The sequence below is a fragment of the Lactuca sativa genome, chromosome 3 (genome assembly GCF_002870075.4).
Source record: "Lactuca sativa cultivar Salinas chromosome 3, Lsat_Salinas_v11, whole genome shotgun sequence".
Taxonomy (NCBI): Eukaryota; Viridiplantae; Streptophyta; class Magnoliopsida; order Asterales; family Asteraceae; genus Lactuca; species Lactuca sativa.
Genome location: NC_056625.2, coordinates 155,495,180 through 155,518,687, shown reverse-complemented (window position 1 = coordinate 155,518,687; position 23,508 = coordinate 155,495,180). Strand labels below are relative to the sequence as shown.

The window sequence follows — 23,508 nt, the reverse complement described above, 5'->3', positions numbered from 1 at the left end:
GCACAAGGTGGTGGAAAGTAGAGAGAAAGAAGCCTTCTTAAGTTGATATGAGAAGTGTGGAAGTTTTTGAAATGAGCAAGTAAATCAAGAAATCCTCCAGGGATTTCTTTATATAGAAGGTTGCTGGAGCAACTTGAGGGTTTGAAGTGATGTGTGCATTGGTTTGTGTGATGTGGATAAGGTAGCATGTGAACGGGTGATACATGGAAGGCAAGTGGGCACACTTGACCCACTTGTGGGGTAATATCCTCTTAATATAAAATAATGATTTTTAAATTAATAAATCCTTGAGAAATAAATAAAATATGAGTTTTGGGGGTTAAAAATGGTAAAAATATGAATTTGGTGAAAAAATCCCGTCAAAAATGGGTTTAGTAGGCGAAAGTAGTCGAAAATCAGTTTTAGGGACCAAACCTGCGAGGTTCGGCTCTAAGAAGCTAAGAACCGAGAGAGGAGGAAGAAGGAACCAAGAGGGAACCGAGAAGACCGAAGGTGCGAGGGGGAGGAGGGAATGAAGCTCGGTCTTGGCTGCTGTCTGCGAGGCTTGGCCCGAGAGGCTTTTGACAGGCTCGGTTCTGACAATTTCGGCTCCTAAGAGGAATTTCGGTTCCTAAGGGGAGTTTCGGTTCCTAAGAGTGGTTTCGGTTCTATATTGCTGTTTTTTGAGAAATCTTTCAGTTTTGCATGATTTTTGACCAAGTTAAGGGTCAGGATGACCCAGATGACTATAAAAAAGTTTGAGAGAGATTTTGGCAGAGATTTCATATACTTGGAGAGATTTCACATACTTGGAGAGATTTGGGAGAGATTTTGTAACACCAAGAATTTAAAAATAATTTTTCGCATTTAATAAAGACAAACTTCATTTAATATTCATAAAACATCATTGTTTGTAATTCATTTCATAACATATATAAAAACCCCAAGATCACATAATATAAAAATCCCGCGTGTGTGCACTGATCAGGCCGGCGCCTTCCCGCGATCCTCACTAGTACCTGAAACAAATAACACCAACACTGCAAGCATAAAGCTTAGTGAGTTCCCCAAAATACCATATAACACATATTAGCCACTCGAGGCTATAACTCTGTGGGTCCGTGCACCCATACTCTGTGAACCCTCAGGTTCTAACTCTGTAAACAAGCATAGCATAAATCACATAGAAGAATGCAGTGCAACACATAACATACATAGCATACAAATACTCTATCATATAACTCTGGTTACCTACTCAAGGTAAAGTATAGTGAGAAGACTCACCTCGCGTGTCTTGATATATCACAACCTGGGAATCCCTCGTGCCCGATTCTCCGAGCTCTAATCCTCCTATAACATCATAATGTCCCTAGTTAACACTTTATATCACTAATGTTGACTATCCCTAAGAAGTCAACACAGGTCCACTCTGGTCAACGGTCAACGGTCAACGGTCAACTTTGACCAGACTCGGCGAGTCTACACGTTCTCACCAATTCTCTAAGATTCCCTTTCTACGAGTCGAGTATCCCCCCTGACTCGACGAGTTCCTCCTGGAAGAATCGCGGGGCCACCCCGACTCAACTCGCCGAGTCTGAAGAACAACTCGGCGAGTCCCAATTAATCTTCAAGCTACTCGCCGAGTCTGTTCATCGGACTCGGCGAGTCCATGCCATGCAACCGCTCAAACTGCTTTCTAAGGTCAGATCTGCTCCGACAATTCACAGGTCTGGCCTTCCTAAACTGGTTCATCACGAAAAGCCCTCATTTCGGTGCTCATAATACACCCCATGACTCATAATTTACGTTTTGACCTAAGGCATAAGGATTCCAATCCAAAACCTCCATTGATTCCCGAAATGCTCAGGCATGGGACATTCTGGACTTCCAAGGGTCCCAATATAGGGTTCCAATCGCTTGGGGACTAAGGAAACACTCAATCTAGCCACAAAAGGGTTCAATAAACCCTAAATCCATATACACATCAACATAGAAGAATGCAACTCGAAAATATTACCTGAATAACGTTGCTCTGTGTCCCCAATCCTCAGAATGTGGCTTCTCTTGTTGTTCCCTTAACCAAGCCTCCTCCTCCTTGCAAAATAACACTTCCAAGATCAATAATGGTCTTCTACCTTGCTCCAGATGCTCACAATCGAATTAGAGTTTCTCTCAAAGGACTAGGATGAACAATGACGGCCATAAGGCCCCTTATATATGTCCCAAACCTGGACGATTAGGGTTTCGCTAAACAGCGCAGACTCGCCGAGTCCATATCCGGACTCGTCGAGTCCAGTCGCGAACCCGCGACCAAATCCGCGATCCTACTCGGCGAGTCTGAGCTCCAACTCGCCGAGTCCCCTCTTAAAACACCCAAAATCATAAATATAATGATACCTGGAATTCCGGGCTGTTACAGATTTCACATACTTGGAGAGATTTGGGAGAGATCTGACATACTTGGAGAGATTTGGGAGAGATTGCACAAACTTGGAGAGATTTCACATACTTAGAGAGATTTGGGAGAGATTTAGCCTTAGCCATTATTATCGTAAAATCTCGTAATGCAAGGTTCGTGAACCCCATTATGCTTCGTTTATGATTGTTTTAAGTCCCCGAAAGGGTCCTTAGTCATGTTTTGATGCGGTTAACTCTCTTTTTAGGGTTTTTACATTGTTAACACATAGATTTTTCGAGACACTTGAATTTTTGAGATACAAATGGACATTTTTATTCATAGAATAACTTCTAACATACAAGCGCTAAAAAAATTCGACCAGTTTGACTTGTTTGACTATGACTAGAATTTGACGGTTGTCATAGTATCCATCCATTAGAAGGAATTTCGTCCCGAAATTTTGCATTTTGAGTAGGCATTCAAGGGTCAGGGAATAGATGTGGGTATTTTTTCTTCATTTGATCCTCACGTTCCCAAGTAAACCCGGGTCCTCGCTTGGCATTCAACCAGACCTTTACGATGGGAATGCAGCTTTATTTCGTCGATTTGACCTCTCGGTCCATGATTTCAACAGGTTCCTCTACGAAGTGGAGGTTCTCATTGATCTCAATTTCTTCCATGGGAATAACGATGGTCTCATCAGACAAACATTTCTTCAAGTTTGACACATGGAATGTAGGATGAACGTGCTTGAGTTCCAGCGGTAATCGTAGCTTATATGCCACCGGGCCAATCCTGGTGAGGATTTCGAATGGTCTGATATACCTTGAATTTAATTTACCACGTTTCCCAAAACATATTAGTCCCTTCTAAGGTGATACTTCCAGAAGTACTCGATCTCTAACTTGGAACTCCAAAGGTTTTCGTCTCTTATCCGCGTAGCTCTTTTGTCGGTCTTAGGAAGCCTTCATTCGTTCTCGAATTTGGACGATCTTCTCGGTCGTTTCCCTTATGATCTCCAGGCCAGTAAGTGCACTGTTAGGGACTTTCCCTTTTTCTAGTTGCGTATCGCCTACCTCGGCCTAGCATAGGGGTGATCTGCACTTACGGCCGTAAAGGGCTTCGAACAGAGTAACTTTGATGCTAGTGTGATAACTATTATTGTAGGAAAACTCAATAAGAGGTAAATGAGTATCCCACACTTTACCAAAGTCTATCACACATGCTCTCAGCATGTCCTCTAACGTCTGAATGGTTCTTTCACTCTGATCGTCGGTCTGTGGGTGGTAGGCTGTACTCATGTCCAGCCTAGTTCCCATAGCTTTCTGTAGTGACTGCCAGAATCGTGACATGAACCTACTATCTCTGTCGGAGATGATAGATATCGGTACTCTGTGAAGGCGCACTATTTCAATAACGTAAATCCTTGTCAGCTTCTCCATTTTGTCTGTCTCTTTTATTGGTAGGAAGTGTTCAGATTTGGTTAATCTGTCGACGATTACCCAGATGGTGTCAAGCCCACCCGTGGTCTTAGGTAATTTGGTAATGAAATATATCGTAATCCGCTCCCACTTCCACTCGGTTATCTCTGGTTGTTGAGGTAGTACCGAGGGCTTTTGGTATTCTACCTTAACCTTGATGCAAGTCAGACACTTGCCCACGAAGGTAGCTATTTCAGCTTTCATGTTCGGCCACAAATACATCTTTTTGAGGTTTAAGTACATCTTTTCTGAGCCGGGATGCACAGAGTAGCGAGTTTTATGAGCTTCGTTCATGACAACGTTCCTGAATCCACCAAATTTTGGTGTCTAGATCCGGTTCATGAGACAACGAACTCCGTCATCCCTGACATCAATATTTTTGTCCATTCCTCTTAATGCTTCACCTGTCACGTTCTCTGGCTTTAAGGCTTCCTCTTGGGCCTCCTTGATTTGTGCGGACAGGTGTGACTGGATGGTCATGGTTAATGCCTTCACTCGGCGGCCCAAGTACTCCTTTCTACTTAAAGCGTCTGCAACCACATTGGCCTTTCTAGGGTGATAACAAATCTCAACTTCATAATCATTTAGTAATTCCACCCATCGCCTTTGTCTCATGTTGAGTTACTTCTGATTGAGGATATGCTAGAGGCTTTTGTGATCGATGAAGATGATGCACTTGGTGCCGTAAAGGTAATGCCTCCAGATTTTTAGGGCGAAAACCACTGCTCCTAATTCAAGATTGTGTGTCGTATAGTTTACCTCATTCTTCTTCAGTTGTCTTGAGGCGTAGGCAATCACTTTTCCTCGTTGCATTAACACACACCCTAAACCTTGGTTAGATGCATCGCAGTAAACCATAAAGTCTTCGGTTCCATCTAGTAGGGGCAAGATCAGAGCATTGCATAGAGTTTGTTTTAGTGCTTGGAATGCAGCCTCTTGCTTGTCTCCCCAGACAAATGTCACCCCTTTTAAGTCAGGGTGGTGAGCGGTTTTGCAATTTTGGAGAAGTTTTGAATGAATCTCCGGTAGTAACCGGCGAGTCCTAAAAATTGTCGGATCTTTGTGGGTGTTCTTGGTGCTGCCCAACTTTCAATCGCCTTGATCTTTGAAGGGTCCACATGGATTCCTTCCTTGCTGACTACATGCCCGAGGAAATTCACCTCCCGAATCCAGAACTCACACTTTGAAAACTTTGCATACAATTTCTTCGCTCTCAGCATCTCCAGGACTCGACGTAAATGTTGGCTGTGTTCTTCCTTACTTTGGGAGTAAACTAGTATATCATCGATGAAAAAAATTATGAACTTGTCTAAGTAAGGTCGACACACCCGATTCATCAGGTCCATAAACGATGCGGGTGCATTTGTTAAGCCGAAAGGCATAACTACAAATTCGTAGTGACCATAGCGCGTTCTGAACGCCGTCTTGGGAATATCCTCCTCTTGAACTCGTAGTTGATGGTATCCAGACCTAAGATCAATCTTCAAGAAGAAACATGCTCCTTGTAGTTGGTCGAAGAGGTCATCGATTCGAGGTAAAGGGTATCGGTTTTGATGGTGAGTTTGTTTAATTCGCAGTAGTCAATGCACATACGGAACGGTCCGTCCTTCTACTTAACGAACAAAACTGGTGCTCCCCAAGGCGAGAATCTTGGCCTAATGAAACCTTTGCTCAGTAGTTCGTTTAGTTGACTGGACATTTCCTGCATCTCGGCTAGGGCTAGACAGTATGGCAATTTGGCTACGGGGGTAGCTCCGCGAATTAAGTCGATTTGGAATTCAACTTGTCGAGGAGGGGGCACTCCTGGAAGGTCTTCTGGGAATACATCAGGGAATTTGCAGACCTCTGGAATGTCGTTGATGTCTTTCATTCCTTGGCCCTTATCTACGACGTGGGATACGAAGGCGTGGTACTCCTTGCGGAGATACTTTTGAGCCTTGATACAAGAGATGATCTGAAAGTTTGAGCTAGGTTTGTCGCCATAAACGACGAGAGCTTCACCACTTGGCAGGTTAAGGCGAACAACCTTTTCTTCACATAAGATTTCCGCATGGTGAGGGCATAACCAATCCATGCCAATGATAACGTCAAAACTTTTTATGGTGACCGTCATAAGGTCGATTAGGAAAGAGTGATTATTTAAGTTGAGGGTACACCCAGTGTAAATATCGTTAGTGTTCTCCGTTTTTCCGTTAGCCATTTCTACGGTGAATGTTTCCTTTAGTGTTTGTGGTGTTTGATTAAGCAAGCATTTAAATTGGTGGTTCACGAAGCTTTTCTCCACGCCACTATCGAAAAGAATGCATGCGTAGGTATTGTTGAGGGGAAACGTATCGGTAACCATAGTTGGATCTGCGACGGCTTCCTTATGACCTATCAGTAGTACTCTGCCCACTTTGCTGGGGTTCGGGTTTCTTGCCTTTGGACAGTTACGTTTGAGGTGTCCTGCTTCTCCACATCCATAGCAGGTTCGGCTTGCTTCGGCGTTGGCAACTTGTGCGTTCGGTTGGGCTGGAGTTCTATAGAATCGGGCGGTGTGCCCCTTTTTGTTACAGTTGGTGCAATGCATTTCATGGCATGCACCGTTGTGGTGGTAGCTGCATTTGTTGCACTTAGGCAGGTTCCCGGCGTATTGCCTTATCGGAGTGGGGTTGGCAGTGGTTGTGATGGTGTGCACTGCAACCACTTGTTGTTTCTTGGCAGGGTCTTGAGTAGGCTGGACCTTTTTCTTATTCCAGAATTTTCTTTTGTTGTTTTCCCTTTTTGCTTGCTCGGAGGTGGTCGTTACAGTGCCATGGTTGGCGTTATGGTCGATGAGTTGTTGTGCCAGTTCCTTGGCACTATCGAAGGTAGTTGTCTTCAAGGCCAATACGTGTCCTTGAAGTTGTTGAGATAATCCCCACACGTATCTTTCCACCTTCTTGCTTTCAGTAGGAACCATCCCGGGACACAGCATGGCTAGATCACTGAACCTCGAGGTGTACGACAGGATGTCAGAGCCTTTCATTTTAAGACCCCAAAATTCTTCTTCCAACTTCTGTATCTCACCCCTGGGGCAGTACTCCTTCATTAACATGGTTTTCAGATCTTCCCATGTTATCGCATTAGCCACCGGGAGCCTTAATGCCTTGACGTGACCTTTCCACCAGGTGAGGGCTCTTTCAGAGAATGTGCATGAAGTAAATTTGACCTTGCTTGCTTCAGGGCATGTACATATTTCAAAAATGGTCTCAGTTTTCTCGAACCATTGTAGCAACGCTATGACACCTCCACTTCCGTTGAAGGTTTTGGGCTTGGCGTTAGTAAAGTCTTTGTAGGTACACTCTCTCGAGCATCCCTGGCCGTCTCCATTATTAGAATTCGAGGCACCACTGCTTGCACCTCCCGAATTAATGGGGTTGATTTGGGCTATCACGACTGCCACTGCAGCCGCTATCGCTGCCTGGAACATGGCTGGGTCGAACAGAGGAGGTGGTGGTGGGGGTGGTGCCGTCACAGCTGCTTCGCCGCGTCTGGGATTTCTACGAGGTGACATATTCTGCCATAATCAAGAATGAAAAGACAACAAGCCTTTTATACAAGTCGAGTGTTAAACTAAACATTATTAGTTCTTTATATGCATTATGACTCCGACTTGTAAAAATGTTGTAAGAATTCATTCATAGTAGAAGTCTATAAACAATGAAATATAGATTTATGAATTTCGATAGTATTGATTCTCATGAAATGTCTATGATTGTATCCATATCGGGTCCAACCGATAATCACTTGATGTATAATATTTACATGTAATTAAGATTAAATAAACTCTCGAATCTAATGGTTCTACCTTGGGTCCACAACCAAACAAGGAACAGGATCCCAGGCGGAACCACCATTTCTAGGTCGACATGGTCTCAATTACATATAACTTTGGTTTATACCTCAAGCGATCATATGTTGAGCACCAGTAAATTTTTATCTAAAAATAGTTCATGTTATGAATCTGATGTAGTGTTCTCAATAAAACAAATGGCGCGTCAATATCATTGATATAACTTGGTATATAATACTTTGGAAAAAATTTGACCCTACTAGAAGTCTATGCTACATCAATGTACGGAAAATTTTGACCGCCTAACAGATCTCGGACGTGTAAACACTTAAATCGCGAGATCGGATCTAGGATACTAGAAAATAATAGTAATATTTATCCGCAAACGAGATTAAACTGGAGCGAGCAGTGCAATACTACTTGCGGCGGTTGAAGCTCTGAGGATCACAAAATGTCGACACGAAGTTCCTCATTTCAGTTCGGGATTCCGCCGCTTGGTACTCTGCTTCAGCCAGGCGTCCTTCAAAAGTGGCTCGGTGTTCTCAGAGTTCTTGCACTTCAGCTCGGGTCACAGCCATTTCCTGTCGAAGAAGCTCGGTGCGGTCTCGAGTCCGATCGTGTTCATCGTCCAAACGATGAATGCGAACGGAGTTGACTTGACTGGTTGCACCAACTTCCACGAGGTGGCGAAGGTTTACTCCTGTTTGCTCCTCGTGGCGTGTAACACGGTAAACTATGACAGGGAGAGCTCGGTCGGCTGGCCCTCCTCTACTGAGATCGTAGAAACCTCGTTGCATGCCATAGGGAGGTCGTTGACCTTGCTCTCGGCTCCATCGATGTATAGTTTTAGCCCATTGGGGCGTTGGGCCCTGGAAGTGTTGGGGAGGAATAGGGGCAGAGTGTGGATTGTAAACTTCGGGTTCAGATTCGGTTCCATCTGAGTCTTCTTCCTCTTCACCGTCTACGTATTCTTCTTCTTCCATGGGTTCCTCATCTTCCATGGGTTCTTCTTCGGGTTCTTCCTCTGGTTCTTTCTCAATCCAACCGGCATTCCCTTGGTTGGGAAAGTAGGGATCACGCGGCAAATGAAATCCTGCCATCGTACCTGTGCGATAATAGGCGTGAGGAGGAATGTCACGAGGAACTTTGGGAACAATAAGTTAGTTGATGAAATTGTGTTCAAATACTCCTATAGTATTTTTAAGTTTGATTCTTTGAAATTTTTGGTAAGCTGCAGACTTGTTGCTCACCATGATCCTTCTTCGGCATACATTGGTCCTACCTTGGCTGAATATAGTTGATCACGCTATATTCCTCCAAGATCAGAATACATACCCCGAAGCTGAATCATGGTGTTCAACTGGTCTTGATACTTTTATGTTATTGCCATTATGATACTGAATTAGTATGTGCGATTGTGCAAATAATTTTATAAAAAATGTGAACTTTTGTTTTAATTTTTTGAAAAGCTACATTAGATAAATTTTTTTGTCCCGTTGTATTTATAGTTTGTATATCTTACGTGGTTCAATATGCTTAGTTCACTACAAACAAAGCTCTAATACCAATCTGTCACACCCCCAAACCAGAACGGCGGAAACGTTAAGGGCGGATGACACCATGCTCAGTATCATAACCATAGTGAAGAAAGTAAAACACAACCATCATAGATATAATCTAAAAGATTACATTGTTGCCAAAATACATGTTCCAAAAGTACATGTTTTCAATTAAATTACATATGATGATAAAATATAGCAAAATAATCTACGCCTTAGCGTCTTGACTTTAGAAATCTTGCGGTTACCTGTATTACTGATTACCTGAGAATACAGGTTGTTTGAAAAGAGAGTATCAGCATAATGCTGGTGAGTTCACAAATATTTTATAAAAATGAATGTTGTTTCCTTAGCGTTTGTTACAAGTTTGTTTCCAAAAAATCCAGGTTGTTTGAAAAGATTTGTTGTAAACTGAATTGAAACAAGGCCTAGTATGTGTGAGTAAATTGTTATACTTATGTGTGTGTTTTATATTTAAATAAAACTCCTTTGTATAAACCCTTAGAATTTTCGTGAATTTTATGCTGTGTTAATATTCCATGCGAGATGTTATAATCATACTAAAGACTAGATGGACTTGAATGCGACATTCTTCAGGCATCGGAAAGTTATGACACTTGTCACCACAGACCTGCCGGTCTAGCTGTTGCAAGCAAATCATGTGCAGGTTTGTCGGACCTAGTATAGATCTATACACAACTATCACGTTCTCATTCCAGGAGATTCTGATTATAACTAAAGGACTTTTCTATGGTACTTCGAGTACCCCGAAGGAGAATGTCTCACAAATATTCATTAACGAGTTCACGTAGTGTGTAGTGAAATTTCATTTTGTAAATCAATAATGTTATTGTTTTCCTTTTTATATGTATTTCAAATAAAGGAGATTGGAAATACTAAGTGTAAATCTTACACACCTTGCTAAACATGTTACAAGGTGTGAATAACTAATTAAATATGTAATTGACAGTTTTACCCTTTATTGTCACTATTTCTAGTAATTATAGAAAAATCATCGTAAGCTGAAAACTGAATCCGCAAACTCGGAGTATTTGGAAAAAGTGTCTACCATGCTCATAAATTTTTCCATAATTTTTGGTGGTCTCAAACTAGTGTGAAAATGTTCATTTTCACATCCTAGTATGATTTTGTTGCTGCAGTGATAGGCAGTTTTGTAAAAATCACCATAAATTGTAGGAAAATCTGATGGAGATGTGCAAGTAGTCATTTTAAATGTATCACGTTATACAGTTTTGAAAAATATTAAGTTTAAGTGGGGTAAAACAGTCTTTGAACAGGTCACAACTTTTCTGTTGTAAGCTGTCAAGTTAAGTTTTGAATATGTTTTGGTGTTTTAACTTGTACCCCCCCCCCCCTAAAAACTGAGGAAAAATCGAATATATAGGGGTATGAACTCACCTTGAGTGATGACTTGAAGAGTGGAAGGTTGAAGTTAAGCAATATCAAGCCAAGAGTACATGCTTAACACGTGAGGACTTGGATGATCCTAAGAACGATTTTAGCGTTAAGATATGAGTTAATGGTCCAAGAGTGTTATGAAATTAGGGAATAATAGTTGATTTTAGATGGAATACTTACCAAAAAGTGCAGTAGCAACTCAAGAACACTTGCACAAGGTGGTGGAAAGTAGAGAGAAAGAAGTCTTCTTAAGGTGATATGAGAAGTGCGAAAGTTTTTGAAATGAACAAGTAAATCAAGAAATCCTCCAGGGATTTCTTTATATAGAAGGTTGTTGGAGCAACTTGAGGGTTTGAAGTGATGTGTGCATTGGTTTGTGTGATGTGGATAAGGTGGCAAGTGAGAGGGTGACACATGCAAGGCAAGTGGGCACACTTGACCCACTTGTGGGGTAAATATCCTCTTAATATAAAATAATGATTTTTAAATTAATAAATCCTTGAGAAATAAATAAAATATGAGTTTTGGGTGGTTAAAAATGGTAAAAATATGAATTTTGTGAAAAAAAATCCCGTCAAAAACGGGTTTAACAGGCGAAAGTAGTCAAAAATCAGCTTTAGGGACCGAACCTGCGAGGTTCGGCTCTAAGAAGCTAAGAACCGAGAGAGGATGAAGAAAGAACCAAGAGGGAACCGAGAAGACCCAAGGTGTGAGGGGGAGGATGGATCGTAGCTCGATTTCGGCTGCTGTGAGGTTCGGCCCGAGAGGTTTTCTGACAGACTCGGTTCTGACACTTTCGGTTCCTAAGAGGAGTTTCTGTTCCTAAGAGGAGTTTCGGTTCCTCAGAGGGGTTTCGGTTCCATATGGCTGTTTTTCGAGAAATCTTTCCGTTTTGCGTGATTTTTGACCAAGTTAAGGGTCGGGATGACCCAAATGACTATAAAAAAGTTTGAGAGAGATTTTGGGAGACATTTCACATACATGGAGAGATTTCACATACTTGGAGAGATTTGGGAGAGATCTCACATACTTGGAAAGATTTGGGAGAGATCTCACATACTTGGAGAGATTTGGGAGAGATTTCACATACTTGGAGAGATTTGGGAAAGATTTAGCGTTAACCATTATTATCTTATAATCTCGTAATGCAAGGTTCGTGAAGCCCGTTATGATTCGTTTATGATTGTTTTTAGTCCCCGAAAGGGTCCTTAGTCGTGTTTTGATGCATTTAACTCTCTTTTTAGGCTTCTTACATTGTTAACACATAGATTTTTCGAGACACTTGAATTTTTGACATACAAATGTACATTTTTATGCATAGAATAACTTCTAACATACAAGCACTAATAAATTCGACCGGTTTGACTTGTTTGAATTTGACTAGAATTTAACGGTTGTCACATTCAGTCCCTTGTTGTTGGTTGAACATGTCTCCGATTCGGGGTAGGAGTATCGATCCTTGAGGGTGGGTTTGTTTGGCTTAATTGTAGTCGGTGGTGCCTATGGTAGTTTCTTCTTTCTTCCTTTTGAGTTAGATAGGTGCTTCCTGTGGATAGGGATTGGGTCTGATGTTTATCTATTATGCCGATCCCGAGATCAGACACTATCTTTTCTTATGACCGTGCTAAGTGGTATCGGGTGTTTGGTTGTTGGGGTGTTTCCATGATTCGAGGTGGTTCTATCTCTGCTTAGCACATGGATGAGGTTTCCAAAGGGATTTTGGGACTCTTTGGGAAAGGTTGCAAGCCTTTTAAATTCCCTTGATGCCTTTTGCTCCTTGATTTTTAATCTTTATTGGGGCTAGGGAAAGGGCGTGGTATACCTAAAATATGTACTTAAGGGTCTAGTTGCTAGGGATTTTGTCGTTACTGACTGAAAGAGTTTAGCTATTTGGTTAGGTAAGACAAAAGTCTATTTCCAAAGCTCGAGGTTTGTAAGGTGAGTATCCAGTCTATCCGTGCCAATTGGTGACATTGGAATCCTTGTTACAACATGTGTTACATCAACTTGGGGAGTATTGGTTGCTAAGAATAACAGGGTGTTCTACGTTCATGTTCTTATCATTGCTAGTTTCGTTTTCGTTGTTACCATTGGGTATATTTTGTTCCTGCTTGTTAGGTGTTCTAATGTTCATGTTCTTATCGTTGCTAGTTTCGTTTTTGTTGTTACCATTGGGTCTATCTTGTTTCTGCTTGTTAGGTTTTCTAATGTTCATGTTCTTATCATTGCTAGTTTTGTTTTCATTGTTACCATTGGGTCTATCTTGTTTATGCTTGTTAGGTGTTCTAATGTTCATGTTCTGATGTAACAAGGGCGCTGCTATAAGGCAAAGGAATTCGAAATCCAAATTCCACTAGCTTTTTCTATTATAGATGGATGTAACCTAACCGCACATACTTAGGATACTTTTTTTTTGTTTTTTAAAAGGTAACTGACTGTGAGGTTCTGTCCTAATCAACATTTAGACCAGGGACAGGAAAATGATGCGGGATCGCACGTCCTTAGTTTATGGAATCCTAACTATATATGATACTAACGCTCATATGAAACCATCATGGTCCATTCGTAAGCATCTCTAGCTTCTCCGTGATTTACGGATTTGCTCGAATGGGAAAATAGTTATTGGTTATGTTTTTAATTGACAAAAACTTTTTGTGAAAATTTGTTACATAAAGTTTATTGTGGAACATACCAAAAACTGCGGTAGGGTTCCTTGTCGCCTCTTCCTGTCTAGTTGTCGACTCCTTTGTTAGTCGTCTCTGTTGGAAAATCTCTTTTGAAATGTCCTGTTGCACCGCACTTGTGACAAACTGGACTTACTTTTGGGTTAAGGGTTAGGGTGACGCATGGGGCCAGGGCCCTACAGTAATGGGAGGTGTGTCCCATCTTGTTGCACCTTTTGCAACAAAATGTATGGTAGGCTCCCTAATGATGGTATTTGCACTTGTCGCAAGGTCGATTGTTCCCAAGGTATGATTGTCTCGATGTGGCAGGAGTAGGGTTAGTAGGGATAGGGATTGATCCCACTCGTTGCCTTTTAGTAAGCCTCTGAGTCGAACTGCCTCCTTTTTTGTTCCTGAACTTTCCTTTAGGTTTTTGAGTGCATTTGTGAGTTGTCCTTTGTTGGTTTCCTTGGTTATTGTTACGGTTGAAATTACCAATACTGCTTCCAACTTCGTTTACGTCGTTCGCATTGAATTATGCCATGACGGCTACCACGTCCGCTGTTACAGTGGCCTGGAAAGTAGCGGAGTCTATTCATAGGACCGGTGCATGGTCAGGGCACTGGTTGTATTTGTGAGAAGACCTCTGTTACACACGAAGGGTGAGCTTGTAAGTACTCGTAGTTAATTTAAAGTGAGTTTACTCATAATATCCTAACGTACTGGTGTTAATTGTGTCAACCTACATCCCCATGATACAGTTATGGTATTGAGTGGAAATCTACATTGTATGATGTAAAGTCCATCAAAATAGCACATAATTAGCAATTAAGGTTTACGGATTTGGTCGTATGGATTCTTGGAGGATGTACTCCTCTTGATTTACTACTACTGGTTGCGATTAAAGGCATTATGAACCTAAGGCGAGTGGTGTGGTGATCCTCTTTTACTGACATAGAGCACAGAGTGCTTGGCCATTTCACTTATATAATGAGTGCCCTTTTTGTGTTCCTTACGTTGCTAAGGTTGTCCTAGCCTTGATTGCTATGAGTTGTGGTCTCCAAATAACCATTTCCTCTTTTAAAGCGTGTACATGGTGTGCATAGTTTTCTAGTCCTACTTGTGGATTTCGTAAGGCATTTGGAATGATGTTCTTGTTACTCGTGGGGGATCAGATTTACATGACTGTACACCGGACTCTGTTTATGGCCTCCATTACTCCATGACAGAGGGTTGTAAATTCGGAGTCACTTTTCTGGTCCAAACGAATGTTTGATTCGTGAGGGTGTTGGCTATCTTAGTTCGGTGCATGCCGATTGTGGATCAGATTGTCTTGTGTGGAGACGCGCCCTGAACAGGGTAGGAGTCGATTCCTAAGCTTGTCTTTGCGTGGGTATTGTTTTGTTTCTAGGTATGTTCATTCCAGGGGAACTTATATTGGGTGGTTACGTATCTGGGAAGAGAAAGGTGAAAGGGTCTCGTGTCTACTCTCAGTTGGGTAAAGCTCATCAAGGGTTTCCTTGGCGCTTTCATCCTTGCTGGTCTCTTAGTAGGAATCCTCCCTTTCACAATTCCTCTCTAGGTATTCCTTAGGATCCACTTATTTGTTTTTCCTCATGGGCTTTTTTTGGTCTCTCCTTGCCCCATCCGCAAATCATCATGACAGGGTAGTAGAAGTCTTGGCAAGGAATTTCAACTACATTGTTTGTGCGAGAATCGAGGTACGAGATATACGAGGAAAGTTTTAGGTGTGGTAGGGGTTTATAGTATCTTAAAATACTCATATAGTATTTTAAACCTGATGTTCGATTCTAACATTCTCTTGTGCGCATAGTTGGTAGGTTTTAGGTTTGTTGCAACATCACCATCACTCCCAACCACATGTTGGTCATACCTCAAATAAATATAGTTAATCAGGCTATATTTATCTCAGATAAGATTACATAATTGCCCAAGTTTGACTGTAGTGTTCAGCCTTTCGTCACTTTGGTTTCTTCTTGTTATGATACTGGGTTAGTACATATGTATACTTTTATAAAATACTTATCTTCTTAAAGTATACTTTTAGGCAGAGTGTGTTTTAGTCCCATTGTATTTATAGTCGTATATCTTGTATGGCTAGATATACCCGTTCACTATAAATAATGCTCTGACACCAATATGTCACACCCCCGGACCAGACGGCTGAAACATCCGGATGCAGGTGACTTCATTGTGCAGTATCATAGCAATTGAATATAAATGAAACAGGGCAATCTAAACATCATACATTGAGATAACAAACTTACATGGTTTACATATTTTATTTGTTCTTCGAGTTACACAAAAGATACATAAGTAGAAACTTTCAAACTACAACTAAATAGTCATGCATCCACGTCCCTTATTTCCTGCTTACTAGATCCCTGAGAATATAAGTCATTTTGAAAAGCGTCAACTAAAATGTTGGTGAGTTCATAAGCATTTTGTATAAAATCGTTTACACTTGTTTAGAATCGTTCCTATTGTACTTTCCGAAAATCCGATATTTTTTATGAAATTGTTTGAAGCCTTGCTTTGAAAATCATGGATATATGTGTGCATGTTGTTACTTTTGTTCATCCTTAAATGGAGTGGTTTTGAAAAGTAGTAAAATTTGTAAAGGCGGGCTGTGTTCGAGAATAGTTCTTTTGAATAGTATTAGCCAACCATTTCCGGAAAATCTCCTATTTTCAAATAGGGAATAAAATTGTAAATCTTGTTTTTCTTATCGGGTATAATTGAGTGTGTGCGTTCTAGTTTATTGTTACCGAAATCATATAAAATCGTTTTCTTCAGAAAATCCTATAATTTCTATTATAAAATATTCATAAGTTCTAATTCCAACTGTGTAAACTTGCATATGACTGTGTGTTAGTTTATCGTTATCAAAAATTGTATACAAACGTTCTCCATAAAGTCCTATGTTTTCTGATTTGTAAAATAGCTGTAATAAGACTCTAATACTTGTTAGGTGAAAGAAATCAATCATGTCGATTGTGGACATTCTACGCAATGAACAAGGACAATCAACACAAAAAATGCGGATCATCACTACCATGCGTAGGACAGTCAACACAATTTGCCAAAATTTATTTATGATGTTTTCCTTGCATAAATTTCTAGTTAATATAACATATTCTAGTGAGTCGTTATGACCATACTAATCATGACAGAAGCTTGTTTTGGTGTTTCTCAGGCGTCCTCGGTTTGATAAATACATTTGTCACCCTAGACTAGCCGGTCTAGCTGTAGCGAACAGTGAAGGTGCGGGGTGTCAACCCCATATAGATCTATACACAAATTCCCGCTCTCCCTCCAGGAGACTCTGGCTATAACTCCTTATAGAAATTTAAATGTACACTAATAATTTTATATTTAGGTACTTTTGAGATTTGTCTGACTAGAATATTGACAACCTTTCGAGCGATCGTTCGGAATTCATTATTTGTTAGATAAATAATGATATTAGTGCTCATTGAAAAGAAATATCATTCTCGTTCCATATCGTTATTTGTACTTGTTAATTGGGTACTTCATGTTCGTTCAATTTCGTTTATTGAAAAACAAGTCATTTTGATCTCTTGTCAAAATAACCCTACATTATCGGAATTGGCAAATATGGTCTTTCCTTTCTATGAATTGCCGGCTCAGGCCCGTATTAGTCAAAAGAAAAGTGTCAAGTTATAATTTGTGTAAATTTATCACTACAAGTTATGACACACATTTTCTATTTTATGACATATAGAACATTATTTATGTTCCTAAGGGTTCTACGACAGCAGTTTATGACATGCAAATATTTTTTTTCATGAAAACTGTATTTTCGTATATTGTTCTTGAGAAAATTGTTTATTTTAAAATATTTATCAATAGTCACAAATAGTTTGTTAATCTGAATAAAATGTCATGAGTATGACATAGTATTCCAAGATAAGCTTTATATTTATATTTGACCAACAGTGATTCAAAATATTACTATTTCCATAGTTTAATCACTTTCCAAAATATTCTATCTAACAGCTTGTTTAAGTAAAGTTTGAAGCAATTCCTTATAGTTGTTGTTATCAAAATTCGTGACTTGTACTTGGTATATACTAGTTCTTCTTTCTAAACATGTTTTGTGAAATAAAAACCAAATTCTTGAGACTTAACCAAAATCTCGAGTTTTTGGACTAAGAGTAAGGAATTTCATACTTAAGCACATTTAAGATGGCATGCATACGCAATAAGCAATTAGATCATGATTTACACAAGGCTCTGACTTGTATTCTCTCTCTACCCCCCCCCCCCCCCCAAAAAAAAAAAAAAAAAAAAAAACAATAAAAAGTTAGAAAAGTGGGGGTATGAAGCTCACCTTGATTAGCTAGCTGGGTGATTTGAAAAGCGGCGAGGAAGTTTCCAAGCTCCAAAACTTGGAAGGTTCTTTGAACTTAGAAATATCCTAATAATAATTTTTGTGTAAACATAATGAAGCCTTAGGAATATTGTGAAGAATCACTAGTCAAAGAAGATGAATGCTTACAAAAATCTAGGAATTTTTCTTGAAGAGATGAAACTTGGAGCTTGAAGGAGTTGAGAGTATTCTTAGGAGTTTGCTGGAGATAAAAATGAGAATTAGGGAAATGGGAGAAGAGGAGTTCACGTATTCTAATGGAGAGATAAGGAGAGACTTGACATGTGCTTGTAGGATTGGTGTACAAGGCTTAGTTCTCTTTGGATAATACATGTTTTACTGAGATTTGCATGGGAAATGAGGCATTTGCATCACAACATAAAGTCAAACCCCTTTATCTTCTTAAAATCTCTTTAAAAATCTTGGGTATTAGTTTATATAAATATTTTTAAAATAATTAATGTTGGCATAAAATGGGGTTTAAGGGGTCTAAGATCAGAAAAATATGAGTTTGGTGTGATTTCCGGCGTCAAAATGCCTTAAAATGATGAAAAAGTCCGAAAATGACAAAAATCCGGAGTGGGGGCTGGTTCATGCGAGGGTCCGAAGCAAATTCCCAAATTTTAGGAGTCATTCTCAAGGTTCCGGAGTTAACAGGCGAGTTTCGGAGTGCTTTTCTCGGATTCTGAAGTCTAAGCGAAGTCCGGAGCGAAGTCAGTAGTCCGGACTGAGGTGCGAAGCCGGCTAGGAGGTTCCGAAGCAAGACAGGTCTTCCGGTGTGAGGTTCCGAAGCAAAACTTGGGCATTTCGGATTCCATCTGAAGCTTCGAAGTAGGGAGGGGTTCCGGACCAAGGGGGTTTCAGACCAAGAGGGTTCCGGACCAAGAGGGTCCCGGACTAAGAGGGTCCTTTTGGGTTTTCTCCTCTGGTTTTTGGGTTGTTTTCGACTGAGGAAGGTACGTAGAGAGATTTGGGAGAGATTCCACATACTTGAAGAGATTTAGGAGAGATTTCACATACTTGGAGAGATTTGGGAGAGATTTGATATACTTGGAGAGATTTCACATACTTGGAGAGAGTTGGGAGAGATTTCACATACTTGAAGAGATTTAGGAGAGATTCGATATACTTGGAGAGATTTGGGAGAGATTTCACATAATTAAAGAGATTTGGGAGAGATTTCACATACTTGGAGAGATTTGGGAGAGATTCAATATATTTGGAGAGATTTTACATACTTGGAGAGATTTGGGAGAGATTTCACATACTTGAAGAGATTTGGGAGAGATTTCACTTACTTGGACAGATTTAGGAGGGATTCGATATACATGGAGAGATATGCATTCTAACACTACATTTCTCATTAGGAACTCATATTGTATATTTAAATGTGTTAGCACAAGTTTCACAATAGTCCTTGCTTACTATAGGACGAAATTTCCTAGCCAAAAAGGGTAGTTGTGACAATTTAAAAATGCTATATCTTCTTTTCTTGTTAATGGGAGTCCGACTGACGAATTTTAGTTGTTAAGAGGATATAGATAGAGGGTTAAGACATGGAGTTCCTATCTCATTGATTTTGTTTATTGTTGCTATGAAAGCTCTCCATGTGTCACAACTAAGAAATTTGATGCCTTGTAAGCATTTAACAATGATAAGAAATGTGAACCAACAATGTGAAAGCATGTAGGATGCTTATTCAATAACAACAAAACTTCAATCAAACACTTCATACAAACATTCAAATAGTCAACAAAGAATTGGAGAACCCTAGAAATCCTTGTTTAAGTCAATTTTGGACTAGGATTTCCTTATTGGGCCCAATGGTCCAATAAGCTTCCAGTTTGACTATCTTGGGCCATGATTGCGCCTAAAATTATCTATATTATCTATAACTAACCTAATTTAGCCCAATGGTCCAATAACTAACCTAATTTAGCCCTAATAGGTTATAAAAATCATTTCTTGATTTACTTTGCGCCAAAAGTTATCTAAATTATCTATAATTTGGGCTTAAGCATTTAAGGGCCCAAATTCTTTCCCTTTCCCCTCCATTCTCGGCCCAAGCCCAAAAGAAAGGAAGAGTTGACTTTTTGCATGCCACATCATTTTTGTATGTAGGATAACTAAGAATTACACTTCAAACATCCATGCACTTCTCATATTTCCATGCAATCTCACTCTCTCTTCTCCTCTCTCTTTTGCTCTCGACCGAAGACACAAAGAAACACATACACCTCACAAAAATTCTCTCTAAGTCACTTAAGAAACATCTCTTCCTCTTCATCCAAAAATCTCGAGTTTTGCTTGTGATTTAAGAGGTTTTCATCAAGTAGTTCACATCTTTGGTAAGTTATCTCTTTGATTCATAACATATCTTCTTCATTTTACCAACAATCTTCCTTATCTCATACAACACTTGTGATCTTGCACCTTAGAAACATCTAAGTTCGAGATCCTCCAAAAAAAGGTTGCTAGGATTGAATTCTTCTTCGTCTTTTCCTTCAAAAACCGAAACCACACTCAAGGTGAGCTTCATACCCCTTTCTTTTCGTTTTTTATGAGTTTTATGGGGGAGAATACAAGAAAAATGTGTAGATCTATGTGTATATGTATGCTATGGGTGATTTGATGCATGTATGTGTGTGGTTTCATGTGTATTGTGATGAATATGTTACCAAAAAGGGTGTAAACCCGAGATCTAAGACATGAGAAAGGAAACAAACATAACTTAAGCTATCTTACACTAAACAAGTAAAGAATAATAGCTTATAAGGTCATGATGAACAAATTCTAACATAAAACCTATTTTTGGGCTTAAATTGTCAAAAATACAAACTTGGGGTAAAAATCAACAAGTCATGGTTTCTTGAGGGTTAAAAGGGTCAAAACAGTTTCTATAAATATTTTTATGAACATTAGGAATTTCAAGGGACTTAAAGTTTAAATTTTTAGCCTAATGGGCTAATGATGGGCTTCTCGACCCAACAAGCCTCAAAATGCAGAAATGGTATGTTTGAGGGGCTGAAAATGTAACTTTCTATAAAACAGGGGGTAATTAGCATAACAAAATGTTTATGAGGGTCAAAAACGCTTTTCACTATCAAAAAGGACCAAAAATGTAAACTTTTTAGATTTTGGGTCAAAACTGTAAAAGTTGTGAATATGAGTTCCTAACCGTGAAACACTATTTTTAAGGGGCTGAAGCTGTCAACAAAATAAGTTTTGGGTTAAAATTGTGTTTTCTTCAAATAAATAATACAAAAGTGTCAAGAAAAGGGTTTTAAGGACTAAAAATGAAATTCTTTTATATGAGAGGACCAAAAGCGTTATTTTATGAAAGAAAGGTGGTGAAAAGGTCAAATTCCATTTTCAAACAAATTAAATTCATTAATACAAAATACAAGATCCACGGCTACCGACGAAATGGAAAACAATTACACTCCCAATAACAAATATCATTACAGAACGAATTGATTCGGTCTCGAATCAATAATAAAACAAAATCGTCAAACCAAAGCCATTCATTAGACACGCGATAACTATGATAAGCTAACTTACAAACTTTGGGCTTGAAAGTTTCAAATCATGCTTGTTGGGCCTTGCTAGCCCATTAACATGATCTTTGGGCCCAAAGGGAATGTGCTTATGTGTTATTGGGCCTCTCATGACCCGATTTCATGTAAAAGGACTTTCGCTGTCTCTAATGTGCTATCGGGCCCTATTGGCCCATTAGTACTGCTAGGAAGGTCGAGAAGTCAAATGCGAATTGGTCCAACGTGTCTTTCGCATTCCCGATAGCCTTAAATAACTCATGGAAATAACGGGACTTCGTACTCTCCTTTCTCCTCAGTTGTTGAGCTTATGAGAAATCAAAGTAAACAAATTTAGGGCGTTAAACAAGAGTAATCATGGTGGGTGGATTAAGTGAGTAGTAACGGCCGACGCCTTTAAGGATCGTTCGTAATCTATAGTTATAAACTAGTCATTTTCTCTAATGCGTGATTATAACAACTCACAAACCCTAATTAATCCAACGCCACCCGGGTAATCAAAATCATTCGACGTATCGTTATAACAATAGAGAATTCATTGCATTTTATGTATTGGGAAAGCATCGGGTTTTCCTGGAAAGTTCAACATTTTCACTTGCGCGATCTATACAAAAGTTCAACAATTATACATGTTTGAACAGTCAACGAGCATATATTTACGGATCTTCACACTTTTTTTTACAATAATCTTTTCAGAAAATATTGGATTTTCTGGGTTTTACAAACTACTCTAAATCATTTTATCACAACATTGCTTATGAACTCACCAACATTTCATATGTTTACGTTTTTCAAAAATGACTTGTATTCTCTGGTGGCAGGTAAACTGAAGAATAAGTACCAAGTTATGTTAGGGTGTTTGCTTATGATATCCAACAGACAATTTTTGTTATGAAGCTGTAATGACTAAAACTATGTACTGGATGTAAACAATATCGGTTTTATCATTTGAATGCATGGCGAAGATTTATGTTATGCTTCATGTAAATTCATTGTCACGGTATTCAATTTAAGTCACAAGAGCCCTCGGACGTTTCCGCCGTCTGGTTCGGGGGTGTGACAGGTTTGTATCGGAGCTCTGTTTATAGTGAACTAGCATGTCTAACCACACATTGATATGCTACTATAAACCAAAAGAGGGACTAACACAACTCTGAACAAAACAAGTAAAACACAACGACAAAAACATCCTTGCTTGTGTGAATTAGGAAACAGAACATAATACCGAACCAAACAAGATAATGCTAGCATCTCGGTTAAGTCAGGACTGTTCATAGTCGTATCAAGGAGTGGATGTAGCTAGATCAACTACATTTCCTTCGAGGTACAACTATCACATGTCCCAAGGAAATCGTGATGGCTAGGGAACCTAAAAACATACCCCTTTATCCCCAAGAAGAGAATGCCAACTCAGCATATTTAGTAAGTAAAATGTCTTAGGTATGATATTAGCATATTTATACACTCTCGCAGACAGCATGGCTGGTTTCCACCACCCCGGAGATCCTTATTTCCCAGACCAGGGGAATAACGGATGGTTGGACGAAGAACCTGAAGAAGAGCCCAAGGAAGACCCCGAGGAAGAATCCGACAGGGAACCTGAAGCAGGAGTCAAGGGCGAAGCTACCGATCCAGTAGAGGAGCAGGAGGAGGAGGAAGCTGAAGGAGGTCACGAGGAGGAACCCAACAATAACGAAGAGGGTGATTCGGACGCGGAGTCCGAAGTCATCAACCCCCCTTATCCGATTGGGGTGCCTGCTTACCGGGTGGGCCCCACTGGTCCTACACCCCCTGGGGTATTGATCTTTGGAGATGGAGCATGCAGCAGGGACAGCGACCCCCGTTCGGTATGTCACATGAGTTCTTTGACCTGAGGGATGGAGGACCGACCGATCGTGCCCTTCCGGTTATGGTGAGACGATTACGGAACACAGGCGACCTAGCTCAGAGTACCGCTGATCAGGTACGTCAGATGTGGACTAGGGTCGAGCGTGCAGAACAGGAGACATGAGACGTCCTTCGGGAGTTCCACATGAGGTAGGTGAGGTGGGAGTCCCGACTCCAGGATGCAGAACGACAGGTGGCTCGTCTTTAGGGAGCCTCCACTTCCTCAGCACCACCCCCTGGCACATCTGCCCGCGACTAGGGTTTGCTGTATCAGTCTTTAGTACTATGTCACTAGGATCTATGCTATGTACCCCGACTCTATGTTTAAGCGACTACACTA

General features: G+C 40.1%; 1 protein-coding gene across 1 annotated transcript; it reads right to left on the bottom strand.

Annotated features, from left to right (window-relative positions):
* Positions 1 to 5,467: 5,467 nt before the first annotated feature.
* Positions 5,468 to 7,393, bottom strand: LOC111914038 (uncharacterized). Its single transcript, XM_023909783.1, has 2 exons — positions 6,731 to 7,393; positions 5,468 to 6,580 (listed from the first exon to the last, which is right to left on the bottom strand). Exons 1-2 carry the CDS (start codon positions 7,391 to 7,393, stop codon positions 5,468 to 5,470), a joined length of 1,776 nt encoding a protein of 591 aa, XP_023765551.1.
* Positions 7,394 to 23,508: the final 16,115 nt, after the last annotated feature.

Bases quoted from the DNA above. Each gene is read 5' to 3' on its own strand.
- LOC111914038 (XM_023909783.1), bottom strand. From the start codon at position 7,393: ATGTCACCTCGTAGAAATCCCAGACGCGGCGAAGCAGCTGTGACGGCA. The intron at 6,581-6,730 runs GTATTGGCCTTG...AATAAGAAAAAG, and splicing joins CTCAACAACTTCAAGGACAC to GTCCAGCCTACTCAAGACCC.